This window comes from Medicago truncatula, chromosome 4, assembly GCF_003473485.1.
Source record: "Medicago truncatula cultivar Jemalong A17 chromosome 4, MtrunA17r5.0-ANR, whole genome shotgun sequence".
Taxonomy (NCBI): domain Eukaryota; kingdom Viridiplantae; phylum Streptophyta; class Magnoliopsida; order Fabales; family Fabaceae; genus Medicago; species Medicago truncatula.
Window position 1 is genome coordinate 57,305,892 of NC_053045.1, and position 25,715 is coordinate 57,331,606.

General features: G+C 37.2%; 2 protein-coding genes across 4 annotated transcripts; one reads left to right on the forward strand and one right to left on the reverse strand.

Annotated features, from left to right (window-relative positions):
• The first annotated feature begins 893 nt into the window (after positions 1-893).
• LOC112420955 (protein MAIN-LIKE 2-like) lies at positions 894-2,721 on the forward strand. The gene is made up of 3 exons (XM_024780806.2): positions 894-1,593; positions 1,711-1,724; positions 2,718-2,721. The coding sequence occupies exons 1-3, from the start codon at positions 1,033-1,035 to the stop codon at positions 2,719-2,721; spliced, it is 579 nt and encodes a 192-aa protein (XP_024636574.1). The 5' UTR covers positions 894-1,032.
• Positions 2,722-3,165: 444 nt separating this feature from the next.
• LOC11418353 (chromatin structure-remodeling complex protein SYD) lies at positions 3,166-24,718 on the reverse strand. 3 transcript variants are annotated; one of them, XM_024782323.2, is made up of 36 exons: positions 24,563-24,718; positions 23,491-23,605; positions 23,334-23,395; positions 22,674-22,762; positions 21,924-22,589; positions 21,241-21,395; positions 20,916-21,079; positions 20,761-20,825; positions 20,320-20,679; positions 19,951-20,235; positions 19,562-19,734; positions 19,050-19,147; positions 18,784-18,969; positions 18,034-18,214; positions 17,747-17,941; positions 17,618-17,661; positions 17,304-17,360; positions 17,093-17,189; positions 16,661-16,833; positions 16,361-16,574; positions 15,988-16,113; positions 15,789-15,878; positions 15,020-15,136; positions 14,597-14,677; positions 13,429-13,536; positions 13,018-13,187; positions 11,759-11,837; positions 11,581-11,655; positions 10,369-10,466; positions 10,173-10,280; positions 9,402-9,459; positions 9,064-9,294; positions 7,443-8,802; positions 4,294-7,352; positions 3,977-4,222; positions 3,166-3,872 (listed from the first exon to the last, which is right to left on the reverse strand). In XM_024782323.2, exons 2-36 carry the CDS (start codon positions 23,593-23,595, stop codon positions 3,534-3,536), a joined length of 9,714 nt encoding a protein of 3,237 aa, XP_024638091.1. In that variant the 5' UTR covers positions 23,596-23,605; positions 24,563-24,718; the 3' UTR covers positions 3,166-3,533. The 3 variants fall into 3 exon arrangements, with proteins under 3 accessions (XP_024638091.1, XP_024638090.1, XP_024638089.1); XM_024782322.2 differs by having other exon boundaries at positions 3,977-4,216; positions 19,951-20,679; XM_024782321.2 differs by having other exon boundaries at positions 19,951-20,679.
• Between the last annotated feature and the right edge of the window lie 997 nt (positions 24,719-25,715).

Sequence of the window (25,715 nt, forward strand, 5' to 3'; positions counted from 1 at the left end):
TAATTGTTTTTTCTTTATGTTAAAATATTTTCTTTAATTTAAATGTGTGTTTGTTTAATTATTAAATCCACTTTTATATGTGTTTTTTTTTAATTGGTTTTTCTTTATGTTAAAATATTTTCTTTAATTTAAATGTGTGTTTGTTTAATTATTAAATCCACTTTTATATGTGTTTTTTTTAATTGGTTTTTCTTTATGTTAAAATATTTTCTTTAAATGTGTGTTTGTTTTTATTATTATATCCACCTCTATATGTGTTTTTTTTAATTCTTTTTCTTTATGTTTAATTATTTTCTTTAAATGTGTGTTTGTTTTAAGGGTTAATAGTGTTTTACCCCCCTGTAATATAGGTCATTTCCGGTTTTACCCCCTGTAAAATATATTTTTTGAATTTCGTCCTTGTAATTTGATGATTTTTGGTTTTGGACCTTCATGAATTTTGACAGTACAAAATCGAAGATATGATAGGGGGTAAACCGAAATTTGCTCAAATTAACGGGGGGTAAACCGAAATTTTCTCAAATTACAAGGGGGTAAACCTAAATTTGCTCAAATTACAGGGAGTGAAATTTTCCATGAAGGTCCAAAACCAAAAAATCTTCAAATTACAAGGATGAAATTCAAAAAAAATATTTTACAGGGGGGAAAACCGGAAATGACCTATATTACAGGGGGGTAAAACACTATTAACCCTTGTTTTAATTATTATATACACTGTTATATGTTTATTTTTTTAATTCTATTTTTTATGTTTAATTGTTTTGTTTATATGTGTTTTTAATTATTATATACATTGTTATACATTGTTATGTGTTTTTATGTTTAATTATTATATCCATATTTTTTTTTTCTATTATTTCAGGTTCGTAAGACCCGCGTGCTTAAACCGATTAATCATGGGGCGAAGATTCTCACTCTCGGACGCCCTAACGGGAATGAGAATTGGTTTTGGGATGCGCTTCAGCAGAGCGGGCTACATGATTTGGTCTACTTGGGGTACTCCACCGTGCCTCATGCCCTGCTGCTTACTTTATGCGAGAGGTGGCATCCGGAGACCAGCACCTTCCACATGCCGATGGGGAGATGACTGTGACATTGGATGATGTCGCATGTCTCACGCATCTTCCTATTGAGGGGCGGATGTTGGACCATGGAAAGAAGATGCCCAAGCATGAGGGAGCGGCACTGCTGATGACGTATCTGGGTGTGGCCCAGCATGAGGCTGAGAAGATCTGCAACCAGGAGTACGGTGGGTACATTAGCTACCCCAGGCTGAGGGACTTCTATACCTCGTACCTTGGTAGGGCCAACGTATTGGCGGGTACGGAGGATCCTGAGGAGGTTGAGGAGCTGGAGAGGGTCAGGACATACTGCGTCCGGTGTTACCTTCTGTACTTGGTCGGATGCTTGTTGTTTGGCGATAGAAGCAACAAGCGCATCGAGCTGATATATTTGACGACCATGGCGGACGGCTACGCAGGGATGCGTAATTATTCCTGGGGAGCTATGACCCTCGCCTACCTATACGGCGAGTTGGCGGATGCATGTAGGCCTGGACACAGAGCGCTTGGGGGGAGCGTGACACTGCTCACTGTAAGAAAACTGAAATTTTATATTTATGTTAACTTTATTTTTTTGTGAACTTCTTATTTTTTGTTATATTTTTCCGTGCGTAATAATTTATAAATGTTATTTGTTTGGTTTGTGCAGGCATGGTTTTTGGCGCATTTATAAATGTTATAAATGTTATCCGGTTGCAGCGAGGTGGAAGCTCCAGAAGGGTCATGGGGAGGGGATCATGTATCGGTCACTGCTCGATCGTATACAGTTAGATGATGTATGCTGGAGGCCGTACGAGGAGCACAGAGAGATCCAGGACTTCGAGGAGGTTTTCTGGTATTCTGGATGGATTATGTGCGGCGTCCGTAGGGTGTACCGTCACTTGCCCGAGAGGGTTTTGAGGCAGTACGGATACGTGCAGACCATCCCCAGACATCCGACTGATGTTAGGGACCTCCCCCCGCCTTCCATTGTGCAGATGTTCGTCGACTTCCGCACTCACACGCTTAAGGCGGACGCTCGGGGTGAGCAGGCAGGAGAGGATACATGGCGGGTGGCGGATGGCTATGTCCTGTGGTACACTAGGGTGTCTCACCCTCAGATCTTGCCACCTATTCCAGGAGATCTTCCGAGGCCTGCAAATGAAGAGCAGATCATTGCAGAGCAGTGGCAGCGGTATGAGGCGAGAAGCTCGCCTGACACCTATGGCATGGTTAGTGGCGCTGTTGCCTACGCTGATGCGCAGTTAGGCCAGGAGGAGGTCATGAGCATGACCCCTCAGCAGTGGTTTGAGGCCATGACCCATATGAGGGAGCAGATCGCGTCGATTTTGACCAGGAGGAGAGCCCATAGGCCGAGGAGGAGGCACCATCAGCAGGATCAGGACCAGTAGTACTATTTTCCTTTTTTAGGACTTATTTTTTAGTTTTAGTCTTTTGATGACATTGAGTTATGTATATTTGTATATTTGTATATTTCTACTTTGATGACATTATTTTTAATTTCATGGGCTTTTTTTACTTTGTTTAATGTACAAAAATGTTGGTTTAATTAAGTTGTGCATTTGCACCAATATTTATTTGTTATTTGAACTGTTATGATGAATTTTAAAACTTTGTGTAAAAATACTGTTAGAATGATTTTGAAATGTTTTTTAGATGAAGATTTCCTCGGCAGTTAACTACCGAAATTGTTTAAGTTCAGATTTCCTCGGCAGTTAACTACCGAGGTATTCCTCGGCAGTTAACTGCCGCCGGTTTCCTAAAAACTTCGGTAGCAAACTGCCGAAGGACATTTTCGTATTTTACTCGTGTGGCACAGCCAAACAACATGTGGGAACAGCAATTCTCGTCCTTTTTTTACATGTTTTATTTCCTTTTTTCCTTATAAAAGCTAGTTCTAGAATAAATAAATGATCAACCATTTCAATCTATCATAATTAATCTAAATTTGTACTACTTATATTTTTTGTTTTCTTCTAACCATTTTATTTGCCGATGAACCCCAACCACCATAATTCTTGATAAGCAATTTTTGTATCCAGGTATCAGTATTGTATCGTACTCGCACTCATACTACGTATCCAAGCTTCATAGATATCAATGATTTGAAAAAAATTAACCTTGGAATAATTAATGCCATTAAAATTGTTGTGATACTGTTTCAACAAATGTGTCGCGGCAAAAATGACTGCTTAGATGAATGTTGGTCGTTGGACCTGATATATCAACTCAGTTAAACCAGTGGGATATAAATAGAAGTTAAATTACAACATATATATGTACAACATAACACCTACATATGATATATAATATAATATATACAGGGACTGATTTCATTTCTCAGTTTCATATTCCAGGGCTTCTTTCTCATACAAGCTCTGCTCTTCAGGGGCACTTCCATTTACAATCTGAACTTCGAACAATGTTCCTTTGATCATGAATTTCATACACTTTTGATTACTGTTACATTTCTCAGTCTCTTGGTGCATTTTCTTCTTGTGCGACATCATCTTTCTCTTTAGTTACATCAGTTTCAGAGTTTCCAATTGAATCCTTCTCAGACAACTCAACAAGCTCACTCACTGCTGCTGAAGAGCATACAGATGAAATATCCATTCCATCTCCTACATCAGCCTGCATTTTAGCTGTGCTTTCATCTACACCTTTCTCAGATAAGCCTTCCTCCTTTTCGACCGATGCTGAGGAATTAGGAGCTTGAGATACATTTGCAATCTCAGCAGCACTGCTTTCAGAAATATCTGTAGATGCCTCGATTTGATGACCAGTCTCAACTTCTAAAGGCTTTGATTCCTATAATGTTAATAGATTTTATTTAATTGGTCCCAAAAGAAATGAATTTGTGAAATTGAATGGATAATACAAGGTGCTAATATGTGCCAATAGCCATGAAATACCTCATTATCATCCATTTGATTCTCTTCATTTTCTGTAGCAGCAAGTGGGTTGCAGAGGACATCCCTTTCGGGTGATGCATCAACTTTATCTTCCTCCATCACTGACAAAGAAGTTAATTCCTTGCTTTTGGATGTCAATCCTGGATCAACCATGTCACAGTCTGATGCCTTTATTTGATGAACCATCTCAGCTTCAGAGCATTCTGATTTCTCCTGTGGTAAAGGACTGACAATGGAATCCTGCACCTATGAAGTCGGGATAAAGTCAGAGAGGGAATTACAGAGTCAGAAGTGCTAAAAAGTGCAACGTGACATACCTTGGTGCCATCTGTACAACTTCCCTCCAGAATCAAAGGATCCTTTTGTTCGTCCTGAATTAACACATCATTATCTTCCTTCACCAGCGAGCAAAAAGGAAGAGCGTCAATGTTTTTAGATGTAAGCCTTTCTGGATCACCCTCAAGTTCAGAAATGGGAGTAGCATTTATTTTATCGCTAATTTCAACTTCTAATTTTGTGCCTTTCATTGACAATGCATCCTCACTAGTATGGCTGACAGTCACTAGATGGCCAGATTGCAACCTATCAGAACAATTTCTCTGATCTGCATTGGATCCCTCCGTGTCATTCTGGGATTCAGACAGTTCAACTGATTTACTTTCAGATACCCCGACATTTTCTTCATCCTTTAATTGGGACAATGAAAGACGAACAGTGTCTGGGACAGTTATTAATTCATCAACTTGAGGAACACCCGGTTTACCAAATGAGTCATCAGAGCACAATGATACCCCCAGAGGCATTGAATGGCTTTCTGAACAATCATTACCTGATGAACTGGTCCCCACTTCTGTCTTTACCAAAGGAGATGAGCTCTTCAATGTATCATCTCCAACTTCAACTATACAGTTATCGCCCTGCTCGATTTTAGAATCTTTCAATTCATCTCCAACTTCAACTATACAGTCATCGCCCTGCTCGATTTTAGAATCTTTCAATTCATCTGATGATGAACTAGTATATATGCCTCTTGTGGATGAATCAATTGGATCATCAGTTTCCACTTTATCAACTTTTGCTTCCTCCTGGACTCCAGAGCAGTTAGCCACAGCCTTGTCCATTGACTTCTCCAGAGGGACTGAGCCGTTATTTTGTTCTTTTACCAAGGTTGATGGGGGTAGAACCGCAGTTTCAGACATAGTTTCTCCCCCAAGACCAGAAACACCCACTGTATCGGTCACAACAACTTCACTTACGGAATCATCTATATCCCTTCTTTCCTGGACGAGGGACTCTGAAATGCTCTCAACCAGCGGAGTCTCGCGCAGATCAGACGGTTCTAATGCATCTAGGTGCTTCTGAGCTTGAACAGCTTTGGGGCTTACAGAACCTTCCTTTTCAGAAGCTGACTCTGAACCCCGCTTCATGGAGGGTTCTGGTGATTTTGAAGATGGTTCAGAAGGTGATGCAGGATCCAAGCTCAAACTCGGAGGCTCGGTGCCTGATGCAGAAATTTTATCCCCAACAATGCCCTCTCCAAGAGAGAGTTCAGCAGATGCTTTTAAAGATGACTCAGTTTCACTTCTAGAATTAATTTCAGCACTTTCAGAAATAGTAGAAATTACTATTGTCCTTGATTGAGGATCGACTGCAGGACTAGGTGGTGTCACTTTTGGTTGATCACTCAAAATTTCAGCCTGACCAAATAAACTAGTGTTATCAGCACAAGCAAAAGATGACGATGGTTCAGAAGGCTCCAACTTTTCATTAGAAGTGTTCTCTATAATATCTGGAGCTTCGTTTGCAGATAAATGACTCTGAACACAGATATCAGCCTGACTAGACTCGGGATTATTGCTATAAATTTCCGGTCCCAGAGGATTTGTTGAGCATCCTGTGCCATCAATAGCAACAGGAGAAGATCTTGAACACTTCTCTAAAGAGTCAGATTGGCTTCCAAGATTATGATCACCCACTAAAGGAGGCTCAGCAACAGGAGAAGCCGCAGATAAACCTATCTCATGGGGGGCTGTCTCTATACTTATATCAGTACAGCAACCACTAGTACGAAGCCTCTCAGAAGAACCATCAATCTTTTGCTCATCATTAAGAGGAGTTATATCAAGAGCCTCCATTTCACTCTTAGTAGTCGAGTTTTCAATATAATATTGTGTCTGTTCAGCCTTTGCTTTAACTTCACCAGAACAGATAGTTTCAGGCTTACTGACATTAGGCAGATCCATGTTCTCAAGAATCATGTTTTTATCAGATGCAATGTCGGATTCTTGCTTGTTCCCCTTCACTGGCATGGCAGGTGCCAGGCTCGGTGCTCCAGTAGTTGGCGCATCTAAACTTGGCTTTCCTTCCAAATTCTGCATATCAGATGCCCCTTCCCCTTCTGATTGTTTTTCATCAACATTCACTGCAACATTACCAGTTTGACACACTACCCCAGCAGTTTCTATATCAGAACATGCTTTATCCTCCACACTCTGGCTACCAGAGGCATCCGCGGCAGCTTTAGTTGTCACATGTACAAAAGGCGTGTTTCTATCTTCGCTCCCAATAGGATCATGAGATTTAGGCTTTGGCAAGCAAGTTCCGGAGAAAACTTCCTTCATTACCCTTGCAACATCATTGACATTTTGTATTCGGCCAAAAGGAGCAACCTTATCTGAGGATACAGGTGCACTGTCAATCCTTGGCGATGCAACTTTCTGTTGCTTATTTTGGGCAGGATTGGTGGTTCTCTGTTTTCTTTTGGAATCATTAGCTACTCCACTGGGCAAAAGGACCTCCAAAGCCTTAGCTTGAGTAACATTTGAAGTGTCTATACCCACCAGTGAATTCACTGGTGAAATCTGGGCATGATGACTTAATTTAGGATCTTGGCCAATAAGAGCATCAGAAGCAACGGGTAAAGCCGGAGCTGATTTTTTTCCCCGGCGTCGTGGTGGCTCCAGTCTGTTTTGAGTTTTACGACCTTGCCTTTTGGCTGACACAGATTCATATGAGCTTGGATTAGATTCAGAGCCTGGTGGTGAAGGATAAACAGTGGTTAATGTACTGGGAACAATCTTTGCAGTCACAGGATCTACAGATTGGCTAATGCTTTCTGTAGTTGCACTACCAGCCAAGGAATTAGTTTGAGGGTCGACAACCGAAGGAGAGATTTTTGAAGCTACAGCTGTTTGATGAATTTTATCATCTGAATGTTGATCTTTTGTAACCTCAGTAGTAGCCAATGTTGTGACAGATAAACTTTCATTCTCTGAATTATCGCAAACTGCAATTTTAGAAGGGGTGGTTTCAGATGAGTTGATCTTCACAGAAGAATCATGAACATCAGCATTCTTAACCTTCTCTAAATCTTGCCCTGCAAAAAAAAAAATCCATAGTTTACCTCCAAGACATTTTCAAAAATAAATGTGATGTTAAAAATTTGAAACAGAAATGCACAGTATACCTTGAGAATTGACTGTACTATCTTCACACGAAGGCGAGATCACTGCCTGCTTGGCTAAATCATCTGATTCGTCCAATGTTTTTAAAGCCTGATTATTCTGTGACGCTTGATCCTGGATGATACATTTTGATTCTTGAACATTGTTCTCCAGCAAGTTGCTTAATTCAGTTCTTTTATCGCCTGATACAGCGTCCGATGAGGTTGGTAAATTAGAAGTTGGATCCATGCTCTGAAGACCTAAGACCACTGGAACAGGAGGTGACATTGTTGCCTGTTTCTTTCCCCTGCGCCGAGGAGTTCCAGCTCCAACTTGTGACTTTCCAATTTGCCCTTTACTTTGCATCTGTACAGATGGATCACTGGGGACAGTTGGAGACAGAGTAGTAACAGAGGGCAAGGGAAGGAGGGGTAGCTGAGAATTCAAAACAACATCAACACCCAAATTATCGTTTCCACAGTTTGAAGCAGAAACTGAAACAGCAGTTGGATGGTGTACAGCAGTAGCGCTAGGAACAGTTTCACTCTGCGGAATAACTTGACCTGAAGGACTCACTATTTTATCTTCCAATTGCTCATTGATCTTGACATCAGGACCAACAGAACTAGCAGGTACAGGAGGCGACATCACAACCTGCTTCTTCCCTCGACGCCTAGGCCATTCCCGGCCACTCTGAGTTTTCCGTCCTCGTCCTTTTGCATGAATAGGTACAGAAGCAGCGGCTGACTGAGAAAGCATAGGAGTGGCAGACAGTACATTAGCAGCCACTTCTGTATTAGACTGCTGCACAGGTCCTGTATTAGTAGGCATAGGAGTTGCAGCTGACTGAGAATTAAGTGGATTAGTAGGCATAGGAGTGGCAGGAGGTATGTTAGCAGTCACTCCTGTAGTAGACTGCTGCATAGGTCCACCCACACCTGTAACTTCTGCAGAATGACCAACGGTATCAGGAGCAGATGATGTTAAATGTCCAGGCTCGTTTCCCTTCTGTAACTGCACTTCAGCAATTCTAGAAGTTACTGGAGGGATTACGGCAGCTGGTGACTTATCTGAAGCAATTCTTTTTGGTCTTCCACGGCCACGTTTTGCCGGTGGTGTTATCTCTTTAACATGCTGCACCGGCAAACTCTCGACAGATGGCAATATTGGGACAACAGACGGCAATATTGGAGCAACAGGTGGCAACATTGGAGCCACAGGAGGCACAGCAGCAGGTTTTTTGACAGTGGCAGATACAACAGAGCCGGTAGTATTGGTTGGATGGCTCACCTCAGACCCTTTTACTTTGGGAGAATCTGGTGTTTCAGTCTGACACATCTTCTCAAACTCCTCCTCTGTCCATTGCTCTTCATAGGAACGTACCTATAAAAAGTATGTAAAATGGTGATAAGAAATTAGATAGTATACCTAACACACTACATGAGTACATTTTCAATTACTTTTTCCTTTTTCCAATAAAGTTACCGGGAGGTGAAGTAAGACATATCACAATTATACAAGACTATTACTCGTAGGAAATCTCATATGACATATTTGTATGATGATAATTGATAACACAGTATACCATGTGAAGAGCAAAAAGTGGACACGGATACAATCTTAAGAACAAAATAAAAAGACAACCTCTCTTGCACGTTTTCCTCTGCCATAATGTTGAGTGTCAGGGCCACCAAGAGCTCCTCTCTTCCGTTTTACTCCATTAGAATCTATTTCACCCTTAGGCACATCATCATATATCTTCATTGCTTCATTGAACTGTTTCAGGTCTTCATCAGTGACAAGTCGAGAAGGAAGGGGAGGAATAACATCCGAGCCATCAGCTGAATGCCCTAGGACCAAATTCTTCCATGTAGCCTGGAACATAATTTTTGGGGAGCTCCAGTAAGATTCTCTTCAGAAACAGCAAGTAAAAAGATATATTTACGTGGTTGAAAAGCCCAACCAAATATTAAATAGCATACCAGCTCACTTTCCTTCCTGTTTCTGTCAACAGCCTCAAACACATCTAACTCTGCTTCACTGCCAACAAAAACAAGATTTCAGTTGCATTTCCCTGTGCTTTCTTCTCTTTTTGACACAAAATTCGGGTGGGTTGGGTACTGAATTATGAAGTAGCTATAAATTATACTCCCTTTATCACAAAATAATAGTCGTTTAAGGTTTGTGCATGATTTTTAAGAAAATGATTAATTGTGGAGATTTCAATGATAAAATTAGTATCATTTACTAAAATAACCTTATTAATTGTAGTTAGCGGAGTAGTTAAGTTGGATAAAATTCAATAAATAAGGGTATAATAGTGGGAAAAAAATAATAATTGTTGCATTGGTATTCTAAAGTGACAATTATTTTGAGACGAGAAAAATGCTAGAGACGGATATTTTGAGACGGAGGGAGTAATATTTTTGCGACAACATAGACTAACACAACGTTGAAGCTATAAATAAAATAGCAGAAATAACAGACCAACAGTTGTGACACTAGAAGATCGTCAACCAATAAAGAATGCAGTTAAAAAGATATCATGTATATATAAATACATCAGGAATCCTTCTTTATAATTAACTCCTAATACTATCAATTCCTAATATATCTACCAATTTTTAATTGTCAAAAATTGACATAAATTCAAATATCAATGGAAGTAGAGAAAGGAAATCCCACATTAGAAAATAACTAATATTAAGCCACAGATAAAAGCAGAAGGTAAAAGCCAAAAAAAAGTTATGCACCTGCGGGCTAAGACATCATTTAGAGCATCATCCTCCAAAACAGGTGCAGCCTCTTCTTTCTTACACTCACGCAGAAGAGATTCCAAGTATTCTCTTCGATCTTCGGCACTGCAACAGATATAGACAAAATGAAAATTTAGAGCTGATTTGAAATCAGTGATAAATTAAAGGTGAAGTACATCACAGCATAGTCAACCTTGTATTGTTGTCAAAAAATCCAGCAGTAATGCTCTGATTAGCAACACCAAGTTTGTGCTCAGCTGAAGCTCTGACTTGTTCTTCAACAGTTTGTACCTTGTGACATTGTAAGCAGAAAAAACTTTAGCATGCGTGATAATATGGCACTACATTTACAGTAATGATATGACATTGGGAAGAATACAACGGTTCCCAGTGAATTTGAGAATCGGGAGTCCCTGACCTCTCCTCCCTTCACTTCCTGATTCCAAAAACCCATCTCTCCATTACCTGCTCCTAATACGGTTACAGGCCAACTAATTACTAACTTCTACTAACAACTAACTCTTTCAGTTACATTACATTCATCCAGTTAGTTGTTCCCTCTCTTCTTCCCGACATATAATACCCTCATAACTATTGGCTTGCTACATAATCCCATAGCATTAATACCTGAAAATGCTACTATAAATAGTCACCAAAACTGACAAGCTAAACACACTGGAAAACAAACGCATTTTACAAGCAACACCACATGTCTCATTCATCTCAATCCTCCAAAATAAAGGGATAAAATATCAATATCAAGACCACAGAATGAATGAATTAATGAAATTTTATAAAGCATTTAACAGCAAAGAAGTATGTATAGAACAATTTACATGCACTACATGTCAACAATGACATCAAAACAAATCCACCGGCAAAAGACAAGTCCCACCCAATTCGAGTATTTAATTACTTATTAAATTCATGTGACTTGAAGTTTTGAATTTCTACATGTCAATCAAGCACATTTGAAACAATGATCGCCACACATCAGGTATTTAGGTTCTACTCAACAAGAGATAAGAATTGAATATTTTTTAATTAATTCTCATTTCTCACTATGTATGGAGTAAGAAGCATAAACATCTCAAATATGGTAAACTGTTTGAAAACCAATAGCTTGTAATTGTAATACTTGAAACCAGATATCCAAAGTACACATACTGTTGAGAGTCCCACATTGACTGGAGATATTGCCCAAGCAGTGGTTATAAGGCTTGGGCATTCCTCCCCTTACATGCTGATTTTGTGCGGCTGTGTTAGACTCCTAGCCCAAAATCTAAGACTTACTTCAAAATTTAAACTATAAACCATCCCAACAATAACAAAACAGTAACTCAGAACTCAGAAAGAATAGTACTTCTGTTACAAAAAAAAATAAAAAAGAACAAATAGTACTAACTGTTTCAAAGCGAAGAACAAGAACATCTTTCTTTTGACCAATTCTATGAGCCCTTGCCTGAGCTTGCAGATCAACCTGAAATCATACCAACAACGACATTATAATTATAACAATACTAAGAATAAGCAATAAAACCAAACAAAATATATAGAAAATCATATAAAAGAAATTTCATTGCCTGGGGATTCCAATCAGTGTCAAATAAAATCACTGTATCAGCAGCTTGAAGATTCACTCCAACACCACCGGCTCGAATGCTTGTAACGATAGATGAATGTCAGCCATATGAAAGATAATATAAATTGAAGGTAACCCAAAAACAAGATGAAATAGGCCTGTTTGTTATGTGCTTAGATTATATCTTAAAATCATGAAACAAAAAATCAGGACAAAAATTACTAGAACTTAGAGATATTGCCAAGGTAATCCAATTATGCATTAGGTTTCAATCACAGTATGAAACTTAAATGACTTAAATCCGATCATTTCAAACTAACTGTACTGAAATGTTTAAACAATAAATAACTAGAAGTGACAATAATTGTATATTTTATTTGTAAACAACATTTTAATGATCCATATCTTTATCAGCTAGCATTCCCTGCGTTAATGGTATATTTTATTTGGCTTAATTGCACTTTTCTCCCATATCTTTTGCTAATTGTGCCTATTTTTTAAGCGATTTTGCACCCTATCTTTTTGCTTCCTTTCTGATTAGATGAACCTTCTTGTGTTCAATTGCACTTTTGCCCCCTATCTTTTTGCCAATTGTGCGATTTTGCACCCCTCTTCTTTTTTTGAGCAATTTTGCACCCAATCTTTTGCCCCTTTCCCCTCTTTTAATGATGATTTTGAACAAAACACAATTGGCAAAAGATGGGGTGCAAAATCGCTCCAAAAAAAAAGAGGGGGTGCAAAATCGCACAATTGGCAAAAGATAGGGGAGAAAAGTGCAATTAGTATATTTTTGAAGAATAAAAATATAAGGCTTCAGGTTCTCAATAATTTCCAGAAATCTGATTAGAAATATAGTGCATACATGGTTCTTGAAGTTTTCTTATATTCTTTATTTCTGATAGATCTCATAAATCTCCAACTAGTCCGATACATTTTAAATCAAAATCCTTCAGTTAGAAATCATTTAAATATATAAAAATCAGAAAAATATTTTTATGTCAGTTCATGTGCAAAAAATAAGATGAAGATCGATTAATCCAAAACAGTACAAAGCTTTAAGTTAGTCGATGAAAGTTATACTTTCCATTGTGTAGTTCCGGTTACAACATATAGATTAAGGTTCAAATGTTTCCGTTGACTAAAAATAATATTAAATTTCTTGGAAACAAAACCCCAAAAAATAAACCTCCTTCCACAATCTAATGTTTCAATTGACTATTTCACAACCACACCTAGTACTCTAATAGAAATTAAAATTACCTGAGTAAGAAAATAAAATATGGGGAATCAGGTTTGTTAAATAGGTCAATTAGAGCACCACGATCACCTCCTGATGTATGCCCATCCAATCGGAGGTACCGATACTGTTTTGAAGTTAAGTATTCTTCCATAACATCCAGAAGCCTAGTCATCGTCGAAAAGAAAAGAACCTGAAAAAGTATTAGCAGTATGATATCAAACATTAAGAATTAAATTTTCAAAAGCTTGACCAGAACATAAGAACCAGTTTAGTTTCATAGACTTCACAGAGGGAACATAAACTGTCATACACATTCAGCATCCAGAGTAAGTTTACAAAATACCTTTCATCACAGCTATAACAACAAATGTCAATACCAATGTGAAAGAAATTAGATGCAGTAATCCAGCGACAAACATAGGATTTCATACCCGGTGATCCGTTGCCTTCAATTTAGGTAAAACACGGTCCAACATCTCAAGCTTCCCACAAAGTCTAATAATTGGTGGCAGATAATGCTTAGGTATATAGTGATCTACCTGCAAATGGAAAAAAAGTCATATTGTACATGCATTGTAGCATGCCCTGTCTCCCCCCTCCTTCAAAAATAGTAACAAATATAGAATCGCACAAAACTTAACCTCTTGCTGCAGTAGTCAATAAATGCAAATCTTGCTTTGATACCGGATTTACAAACCAAAAAAAAAGGAAGAGAAATAAACATGGAATCTGAAGTGGTTTTAGCTATTCACCAAACTAATGGCCTATACTCACACAAATCACTAAGATCAATGAACATTAAAACGATTACTACTCAACATAGATATCCTCATTCCCTGTTGTGACATGATGTCACAACAAGAGCTTTTCCGGTTGGGTCATATATTAGTGCAAGGTCAAAATAAAACACAAACCATTTTATACCTCGCCATACATTGCTTTATTTTTTAGGATATTTCTTTTTGTCAGGTTTTACCAATTTATAAAATGATCTTGAAAATACCATAACCGAATTTTTTCAAACTCTTAAATTCACATTAAAAATAAAACCCAAGATGTAATTTAAATCTCAAAAACTCCATTCTCTAAGTGAAATGCAGTTGAAGTCATAATTCAATCATCAATAAGTACATTAGGGTCAGAGAAGAAGCGTATATAGGATATACTCACACAAATCACCAAACTAACGGCCTATACTCGCACAAATCACTAAGATCAATGAACATTGCAACGATTACTACTCAACATAGATATCCTCATTCCCTGTTGTGACATGATGTCACAACAAGAGCTTTTCCGGTTGGGTCATATATTAGTGCAAGGTCAAAATAAAACACAAACCATTTTATACCTCGCCATACATTGCTTTATTTTTTAGGATATTTCTTTTTGTCAGGTTTTACCAATTTATAAAATGATCTTGAAAATACCATACCAGAATGTTTTTCAAACTCTTAAGTTCACATTAAAAATAAACCCAAGATGTAATTTAAATCTCAAAAACTCCATTCTCTAAGTGAAATGCAGTTGAAGTCATAATTCAATCATCAATAAGTACATTAGGATCAGAGAAGAAGCGTATGTAGGATATGGACATACCTCCTCTGAGTGAAGCTGGCTGAGATATGGATGATTGCATATATTTCGAAGCTCCATGACAGAGTTGTGTACTGACCGAGCCTGACAATTGGGAATATAAATTAGACCACAAAAGTAGTTCATGTGTGGAAAGATATTTTAATTAGGGCTTGTCTAAAATGTGCAATATTGCACATGTTAAGGAAACTAAAAGTAGCAACCTTTAATTGAAAAACAACAATCATTTATTGAAAAGTTACATATTTAATATAAAATGCACAAGTTACAATACAAATTTACTATTTTGAACTTCTTAACAGGTGCAAATTTGCACATGATAGAAAAACCCAATTAAAAAGAAAAGAAGTAAATAAATCCTCAGTCCACTATCAAACGGTCAAGTTACATCATTCAACAAAAAGCAAAAGGTACTATAAAGAATACCTTTGAAGTGCCAATAGCACCAAGATTATCTTCCACTCTCTTCATCAAAAGTTTTTGATATGAAGAAGCCTCACATCTTATAAGTCTCTCAATCTTCGAAGGCAGCTGATTTTCAACCTATAATATAAGAAAACATTGGAAACACAAGAACAACAAGGTAAGATGATGATTTCAGAAGCTAATAATATCAGTAAGGCAGACTGGCAGACAAGCTACATTGCCGATTTCAATATCATATTTCCAAGTCATTGTAAGTGATGGAGAGTCAAGATGGCAGTCACGTTCAGATAACATATAATGAAAACAACTGCATCAGATAGCTTAATCATGGAAAATATATTTCCTACATATATAAAACCATTCAAACTTAAAGATACCATGCATCAAATTCTATATTACACCAGAAATTGAAGTAACGTTTATGTTGCATTTGTAAAAGTTAGAGGCAACACAGGCTGCTGAATGCTAAAAATTCTTTTACTAGTAAATTTTTTGGGAATGCTCACGAATACAAAACACAGAAATTAAAGCCTCAGCCAAAATTAAAAGAATGAATGTATAAATGGAAAAACATACACTGGGATAAGGATAATAATATCAAGTACTACTAAGAGTGAACAACTGATTATAAGAATCAAAACAAGAATCATAACTCATAAGACATACAAGTATATATACATAAGAAAATAACAAACTGTGCTCATAGACACCGAGTATACAAAAATTTAAGGAGACGTAAGAAATAAGTTTAAAGTTGAGTATTAATGACCTTGTGTTTAAGCCTCCGAAGTACAAATGGTCTTAAAACTTGGTGCAGACGATTTATGATCAAGAGATTCTCCTCCTCAGACAGTAAAGCCTAGTTACAAACAGAAAACAACAAAATAAACATACAAAATCAAGGAAGCTTAACTTAGAACAAAAACTTTGTGTAAGTTTTATACAGATGGGATTGGTCCATAACTTACTTCATCGGGTGAGTTATCTCCAGCACTCTCAAATGGCTTATTAAACCATTGAGAAAAGTCCTCCGATGAATTGAATATGTTAGGCAACAAGAAGTTAAGTAGTGCCCATAGTTCTTCAAGGTTGTTCTGCACATAAAGAAACCAGCAGTTACAGACTGTAAATGTTACCAAAAAAAGGACAAAAGTGAAACAAAGGGCATTATAAGAGCCTGAAAGGAAGGCTGAGCAGAAACTGTGTCATTCCCAAGAAAAAGCACAAGCATATGTTTTAAGAAGATTTTATTAAAAAAAATGAAATGGTACGAGCAGAAATGCTAAGTAAACTGCAATAAGAGCCACAAGAAAAGAAAACAAAAGAACAAAAAAGAAAAACCTGCAATGGTGTTCCAGTTAGCAGCAATCTGTGAGAGCTCTGGTAGTGTTTCAAGTCAGCATTCAACTTGCAAGAAGCATTCTTTATTCGGTGGCCTTCATCAATTATTATATAGTGCCAATGTACTTTGCTCAGCTTTGGTCTATCATGCTTGTTCATCAGATATTCATACGTTGTCAAAAGAACATTGAATTTGTGGTGAACAATCCTTTCCCTAGAATATGAAAGAATCAATAAGGAACATACACAAGACAAAGTATCAAACAGATGAAGGGGGTCAATATCTTAAAGTCCAATTACTTGAATAACCGGCGTCTCTCCTCTGGCGGTCCAGCATAGACAATTTTATGAATACTAGGAGCCCAAAAGTTTATCTCTGACTCCCAACCGGGTAGAACTGAAGAGGGTACAACAACAAGGAATGGTCCTCTATCATTTTTGGTTTCCATCAGGTAGCAAATTAGAGAAATCACCTACAAAATAAAAAGGACAGTAAGATTTTATCTATACAAATCACAAATGTTCTTCTGATCTTTCTAGTACAAAATATGCACCGATTTTTAGCATGTACACATGCACTGTAACACAATCATAGAACTCCGAAAAATGGACGGGGTCTATAGTAAATGACATGCTAACAAAAATGCTAGTATTGGAAAGAGGACAAAAAAAAAACAAATAGGAACCCACTTAAGTATATATAAAATCTAATCAGTTAACATAATTGATTACCTGAACTGTTTTACCCAGACCCATTTCATCCGCAAGGATTCCATTCAAATGATTGTTGTATAGCGAAACCAACCACCTCAGACCATTCATTTGATATCTACAGACAAAATTAAAATCACAAGGAGTAAGAGAATAAAAACTTAGATCTTCAATGGAAGATACAAATAGATGTTGAGTAAATCATATGAAAATAAAAACAGTTTTCACATACTCTCTTAATTTTCCGCCATGCAGAATAGATGGCTGCTCTGCAATGCTCTCCTTTACACTGCAGGAAGGAAAAAAATTGCTTAGCATGAATCAGGTCATAAAAAATATTCAACATAGTATGAGTATGAATTTCAATAATATATTTATGGATTGATGGAACCAATAGACCATGACCAACTCAACACTTTAAATCTTTGAAACTAAAAAAAACCACCAAAACTCCTCAATCTCCGGTGCTTTTCATCCTTTCATTAATAATAAAAGTTCAATATAGCTACCTATCAGTACCAAAAAACATAAGAGCAGAACTGATACCTGTGGGCCATCTTATAATACTTCTCGTTACTTTCCATGTAATGCTGTGAAACAGAATTTGAAAAAATCACCGACATATTTAAGAAATAAGACTTCAACTTAATATTGGGATGTGTGTGGCAAACTTGCCTTAGCCTGATCACTTTCATCCTCGTCTACCAAAGTAGTTTCACTATTCTCAAGAAAATTGGTACTTCCTCCCTCATCAACGTCCTGCCCTGAACGTTCTGCAGCAGCCTTTGCTTCCTGTAGCTTAGACCCAAGCTTTTGAAGGTACTTTTCAGTCGCTTTAAGGAGTTGCTTCACACGATCTGATTTTGCATCCTTATGTGGCAATGAAGACATAATTCAATGTTAAGAATGCAAACTTCAATGCATGTCATGTATCTATTAATATAATAAGAAAATAAACCTACCTGCACCATACGAAGATAACCTTCCACGTCGTTTATTTTTAGCAAATTAATCTTCTCCCGCTGGATTCTATCAATTTTTTCACGATGAATACGTTCCTTTCTTTTATGGAATTCCTTCACATATCTATTGACACCCTTCCACCGTTCTCTCTTGATTTTGAATACATCATCAAGTTTTTCCCTAAATTTCAAGTAATAATGCAAGTATTTGAGGCAAAGAGTGCAGATAATAGTGAATAATGGTTATCCAAATACAATTTGTTAGATGATGTTATTGATAATAGTAATAGAACAGAAACTCAACTTCTAAAAGTGTATTATAGGAAAAGGTTAGGATAATTATGAGTTAATTTCTGTTAGTTATCCTTATATTTGTGTGTTAGTTGTTTTGTGTTTTCTGTTGGGAGTCAGTTAATGGGGATATTTAGGAATGGTTAGTTATCCCAGGATTTAGGAGTTAGTTGCTTTAGATCTTTCCTCCCTTTCCTTTTGTACAGGATGTCCATACATAGATACTCCTATATAGGATGTCCATATAAGATTGTTGGCTTTGATTAGTTGACTGGAGAATTTCAGAAGTGTCAGGGGAGTATCTTCCTATGTAACTTTCTTTTTTTTCTATCAATAAATCTGCAGGGATGAACAATCCCCTTTCCTCTATTTTGTTCTTTCATAGAACCCTAACACAATGCATTAGAAAAATTAAAGAGATGGAAAAAGCATGTAGAAAAAGGTAAATAAGGAACATACTTGTGAACTTCTATCTCAGTGAAAAACTCCTTCTGCCTCTCACGAATCCGTTTCTGCCGCTCTTCCTTCATTTTCAGCTCATACCTTTCAAGTTGTTTGACTCTCCTACCATGCCTGTTTTTCTTAAATGATTTCAAATGTTCCAACTCAGATGTAACTGGTTTGAAGAAATCGTTCAGAAAATCACTGCCCACAAAGGAAAAATATAATGTCAAACTGTGAGTTGAACAAAATAACAAATTCATTCATATAAAAATACACATTACCTCCGAAGTCGACGTTGAAGATCTAATAGTTGAAGTTTTTTCAACTCTATGACACTTTTTGTCTTAGCAGAAATATCTTCGCATGAGCTCACATTTTCCTAGATCACAAGGAATGAACAACAGACCAACAATGTTTATGCAACATCCAATTATTGCCAACCATATATTGAATGTGCACGGAGAATATATTAAGGGCTTAATAGCAGTTTTAACCCCCTAACTTTCCCAAGTTGCGATTTTGGCCCCCTAAGAAAAAAAACTACAAAACCGCCCCCTAAGGCCCCCCTTGTGGCAGTTTTGGCCCCCAAGGCCAATTTTGACTTGGTCTACGCTGACGTGGCACCCTAAGCGAGGTGCCACATGTTATTTTTTTTAGCCTTGGGGGGCCAAAACTACAACAGTTGCAAAACTTAAGGGGCGGTTTTGTAGTTTTTTTTCTTAGGGGGCCAAAATCGCAACTTTGTGAAAGTTGGGGGTGAAAACTGCTATTAAGTTACAATAAAAAGGCAAACCTTTAACTTGTGAAAACATGTTGTCATTCTTTCCTTTGCTTTCTGCTGTTTTTGCATCCAATTTTGCTGAACTAGAAGCCTCTTTTTCTGCTGATCCATAATCCATCTCTCTGACATTGTAAATTTTTTAGATGGCAAATCAGCTGATGCTAACTTATCATTTCCTCCTTGCTCTGTAGCAAAAAATATGTCATTTTTAGATACATAATCAACTGGAACTGTTTTGATAAATCAGCCAGTAATTGCTCTTAACATTCAGGAATCCATGTATCATTAACACTTGAAGTGACACAGAAAAGTTAAGCGTCAACAAACTGATTGTAATGATATGACATAATTGATCCTCTTCAACAACAAAAAAACATGACATAATTGACAATGGCTTTCACCTGCAGAAACATTTTTGCCCAATACATTTCCATTCATCGTGGTTACTCCTCCGTGGTGATTGCTATCAATCCCTGGAACAGGTTTCCAGTGCTCTTTCAAAGAATAAGAAGTCAAGTGATTAACAGAATTGGGATTCCAGGAACCACGACTGTTGACAACACTCTGAAAGTGAGTAGGAATATTCTCTCTTCTTTCTATAGGTAACTCATGTTGAGAAGTAGAGACCTGTGGAGGTCCCTTTGAAGCCTCGCTAGGACCAGCAAATCCAGTCCAGTTATTAGGGCCTACAACAGAAGGTTGGTTAGCTCTTCCAGCCGTCAAGATACCATTGTCACTATCATCCAAATTACTGTTACCAACTACAATACCCCTTGAACTTGAAGAATCTTTCTGCTGATATGGAGTAGCTGAAGAAGATTGTGCAGCGACTCTTTCTTGGATTCGTCTCTCAACATCTCTTTTTGCGGCAAGATGTTTGCTGTCTTCTGAAGGTGTCTGGATGTCAGAATGAAGGTTACCTTTGTCTTCTAACAATCTTGTGCCATCAGTTCCCTTCATAAAAGATTCAGCCTCTAAAAATTTTCCAGCAGAGGACCCTGAAGGATTTTTATCAGTCGGTCTTAGATTGCTCGAACTTCCAAATGGCATTATGACACCTGGCATGTTACCAGGCTCACTAAAAGACTGTGATTTTCCTTTGGGGTCATTTGAATCTTTATTAGAACCATCTGTATTAACATCACATTGCATATACCAGTTAGCCGGTGAAGATCTTTGATAATGTTAAGTAAAATATAAATATCAGTCACCTTCTCTAGCAAAAAAGGTTCCAAATGCAACTTCAAGATGTAGTTTCTTTGGCGGTAAACCATTTCTGCACATAGAACAATAATGTTTCATATAAAGCTCAACATAAAATTCTGTCCATTTTTTCAAATAAAAAAGATAGCAGAACAATATCTACCTAAAAGCTAGAAAAACAAGGCACTGAGCTCGAAGTTGTTTTAACTGGTTTTCTTTGAAAGGCATAGTAGATGATGCAGCAGGAACTGGGGATTTTCCTGTATCTCTAGGGGGAACACCTTGTCTAAGCATAGTCATTTCTGAGCCACTATTTTGCCTGCCAATCTGCCAATAAAATTATCTGATCAACCAATCATATACAAGCTACATAATAAAAGAGAGCAACAGAAGTAAATAAGTTTCAACTAAATTACATGAGTATATCAAGATGAAAAAGTAGAGCTACAAGACAAATCCAGAAGCATATAGTAATGAGTAACAAGTACCTGAGATATTTGATGCCCATCAGCTAAAGTATTTGAACTCCCCCCATCACGATTAAGAGGAACACCATATTGCATGGAACTTGAGAAAACTGGTTCGTTCATTGCAGACACATTAGCAGGAACCACCATCCCTCCATGAACCCTAGCATATGCACCTGAAATTCAAAGCATTCTTTCTATGAATATTCGTGGGTACAAAATTCAAAATTATAGTTTTTTCTAGTAAAATTGATTCTATCATTCTCCCCATTATTTAACATTAGTAGAAATATCCATATGTAAAAAGAGAAGTATCTCACAGCATTAAAAAATAACTTCAGAACAGAACTGAGGCATATGACAATCAAATGATTAAGGAACAGCCATGATTGGTATAAGAACCCGGGGTAAAATAATCTCCACTCGGATAAATTATTCAATTCTATTGACTATATTTAATTCATAAACTCTTCTACAATGTTTTCTCTCAAATTTCACCAATCAAATAGTAGGACTTGGCATTTAGGTATAAATATTCTAGATAGTCATCAGTTCTCAAACAAAAGTGCATAGTCGATTGATCAAGTTGCATCATGAATAATACTTGAAATTTTCCCTTACTAGTATAAATATTTTTTAAAAGGTTATCTATCTTTATTTTGATTCATGCACCTCTAATTACATGTGTAAAAGTTAAGAACCACCTTGCTGCTTCCCAGGAGCAATATGAGCAGAGGAAACTTCCAAGTCTTCTGGATACTTTGAATTTGGAGCCCGCCCCGTTGGATTGCCAATATTTGTCGAATCAGTTTGCTTTGCCAATAAATGATGACCTTCTGGGTTTGCCCTAAGCATTGTTTTCATGTTTCCAGAAAAAGTTGAAATATTCTCCATTTGACTGTTATTTGGAACCACGCTAAAGTTTGTCATTTCACCACTTTTAGCTGGAATACCATCTGATGGTTCAGTCTTGGTCATTTTCCCCTTCCTTGTATTAACACCAGTGTTGCGAGGTTCTACTAGAGAAGAACTGTCAACATGCATTTCCACAGGTGATGTGGAATCACCCCTCTTTCTTTTTGTGTTACCTTTCTTACCATCCTTTTGATTCGCCTGTTTGTCCCAAATGACAGTATCACGTTTATCTTGTGACAGTGAGTTAGCAGACCTAGAATCCAAACTAGATGGACTTTCTTGATCAAAAGATTGATTACTCCTCTGAGCTACAGATCCTTGATAATAATCAGGAGCTCCGCCAGTTGGGGCAATTGGTGGTCGACCAGAAGTAAAGGGTTCCATTTTGGGAGCCTCGCTTTCAGCCAAACTTGGTCTGGAATCTTTTGCACCACCCACTGCTTGTGAAGAAGATCCTGCATAAACCACAAATGGAAATTAAATCAACTGAAAAATTATCACAAATACTCTTCAAACAGTATTAAAACAAGCATAATTACCTATCTGCGGAACACCAGTCAAAGGAAGACGTGACGACTTCAGTGCTTCAATATCAAGGCCATGTTGGTTGATGACAGTCTCCATTGCCCTATTACAAGCAGCATTAAGTAAGAGGAAACAGTGATATGCACCAAACAGCATTAATTAAGAAAAACAAAATATGGTCTAATGCTAAGAATGATATGTATATGCTTCACTACAATCACCAACGCACTAAAAAAAAAATAAGTCCAGAAGATGATTTGACAATTAAGTTAATGATCCATTTGCTAAGCCAATCAATCAAATAAAGGTGTTCTCATGGAAGAAGCTGTCAGCTTCAAGCATATTATTCAAACTGAACTAAACAAATTCACAATCGTACTTTGTTTAGGAAGAGGCTCCCAAGCCTAACAAACATCCATCGCCATTGACCAGCTTGCACACAATGCAATTCAACAAACCTTTCCCATTATTATTCCATTTTCCATCACCCCGATAGTTGATATTTTAACTGTTGGGAAATGATAATTTCAGAAGTAACTGTGTGTCCTTATAAGGACAATATGCATAAGATTTTCAATTCTACTATCTTAGCTCACTACAAAAAGAGCCATAGGGCTAAATAATTGAATTCCTATATACGAACAAGTTTGAGTACTGAGTTTCAAATGTTTTACCTTGATATCACTTGATATGGCATTGAATGTTCCTTTCCGCTGGATTTCATATGTTGTAGTATCTGAAACACTCATCAAATCAATTGCAAGTAAGCCTAATTTTATAAGGGGTAAGAGAATAATTGAAGAAATTCATGGAAGAAGAAACAGCACACACCACATAGAGTTTAGTAGCCAACTTGACTGGCTCATCTTTAGAATCTTGAATAAGTTTATGCAGAAACTTGGCAGCCTCCAACTCGACATTCTGTGGAGATGCCATCTCATTTGTCCTGCACAAGCAAAGTATTGTGATACAAACTCCAAATCAACCGAAAAATTCAGGATAGTCTTCTTATAATTTGGGTTGGGCTTAACAAGTAACAACCCATGATCAGACCATATCTCATCCAATGTGAGAATCTTAACACACACCCTCAAACCCAGAACTGAACATTTGGAGTGTGACCCAAGTGGTTCGATAGCGGAAACCTAAAAGCAGGTGGTCCAACGGATCTTGGATAGGCTCTGATACCATCTTAGAATTTGGGTTGAGCCAAACTCAATCTTACAAAGACGGTTTTGTAAGGATGAGTTAGGCCCAACATAAAAACGGAATAAGTCTCAACTTGTAATCTTTGAACTAATAATGAGAACCAACTTATAATGATTGTATGACCAAACTCAACAAAAATGCACAACATAGTTCCAATACTGACACTAAGATAAACCAATAAATTTTATGCTACACTCCCAAACCAAAAAAAAAAAAAGGAAAACATTAATTAAGAATACATAACAAAACATGCAAGAAATTGTTTTTCCCAGCATCTGAGACATATATAACCATAATAAAGTGCTAACAACGTTCAATGTTCTACCTAGTACCCTGCCTTAAAGTTATCAAAAAACCAAGTAATGAATAAAACTACCCCAAAATCTAAAATTAGATAAATAGATGAACCCAATTTGTTCTTTCATAGTAAAAAAAAAAACCCAGAAAGAAAAACCCTGGCTTTAAACGAAAGTCCTAAAATAAGAAATCGTTGATTAACACTGTGAAACATGAAAAAATGACCTAAAACCTTGGTGAATATTAGCAAAATAGAAGAAATTAGAGCTGAGTCAGCTGAAATCGGCGAATCAAAACAAATTTGCAGAAAAATTGAAAAGTGGGTGAAATGGTAAATGAGAAAGAGGGGAGAGTCTCAAAATCTGATTGAGAGAAAAAGGGAGTGAGAAAGAATTACCGGATCAGAGATGAAAGAGACGAGTCTCAAAATCTGGTTTCAGGTTCAGCTGCTCACGGTGTGTGAAGAAGAAGAAGAAGAAAATGAAACCAAAAACGGGTTTTTGTTATTTTTGGCGTAATAAATAAAAAATAAAAACCAAACACAGCGCAAAGTTTCGCACGAGTGCAAGCTCTTTTCGTGTGAACGGCTTACGTTACGTTCATTAAGCTTGTGAAAAATTGAAATGGTATGAAACTCTCCATTTTAATTACCAAACTATATAAAAAATTAAAATGCAATAATTGAAGTTTATGATATTGATTTTCCAGAAAGACTATAATAATAATTTGAAGTTTCTTTGAAGAAATTAAAGTCTTATCAATAATTGTTTTATTCGACACTTAGAATTAGGTTCTACTTAACAAATTGTTTTCTGTTTAAGCTCAATAATTGATTTTGTTGGACTTGAGATCATTGAGTTGATGTCGTTGAATGACCTTTTAGTACCTACTTCCGTCAATTGCGGTCTTCTTCTTTGTCGTTTGCAAGCTTCTTCTCCTGATGAATGAGGGTGGTGTACCTCCATGTGCTCCAACACTCAAGGTGGCGTGGGACGATAAGTGTACATGTGAAAAGTGAATCTAACTGAACTCGGGCATATAAGCAAAATATTTATAGTGGAGGTTTAAGGACTTGGTCCTTGTACCTTTACGTGGACAATTGTTCTAGAAGGACAATCATGGTCCTTTGAGAGACAACTGCAAGTGTTTGGTTCCTAGTAGATTGGTGTCGTGAATCTTACTGGGTGTTCATATTTGGTCTCGTGGACTTTTGTGCCTTTGACCTTTTTAACTATTCTCTTTTGGTTCTCTTTGTTCCCATGTCAAGGCCATGTGGACTCCTTTCGTGAGGAGCCCTTTGGAACATATGTGTACTTGAACGTCGGCCGATACCAAGATAATAATCATTTGAACTCAATAACTTGATTAAACTCTATTTCCTTTTTGAAAATGTAAAACCAAGTAATAAAAAAAAACGAAGAACAAACTAATGCAGGAGAAGAAACATGATATGGGGGTAAAGGAAAATCATGACAAGGTATCAATGAACATAAGTATTGAGTATGTGGTATTTATATCGTTAAATCCACTAAACAAATTAGAGTTATGGT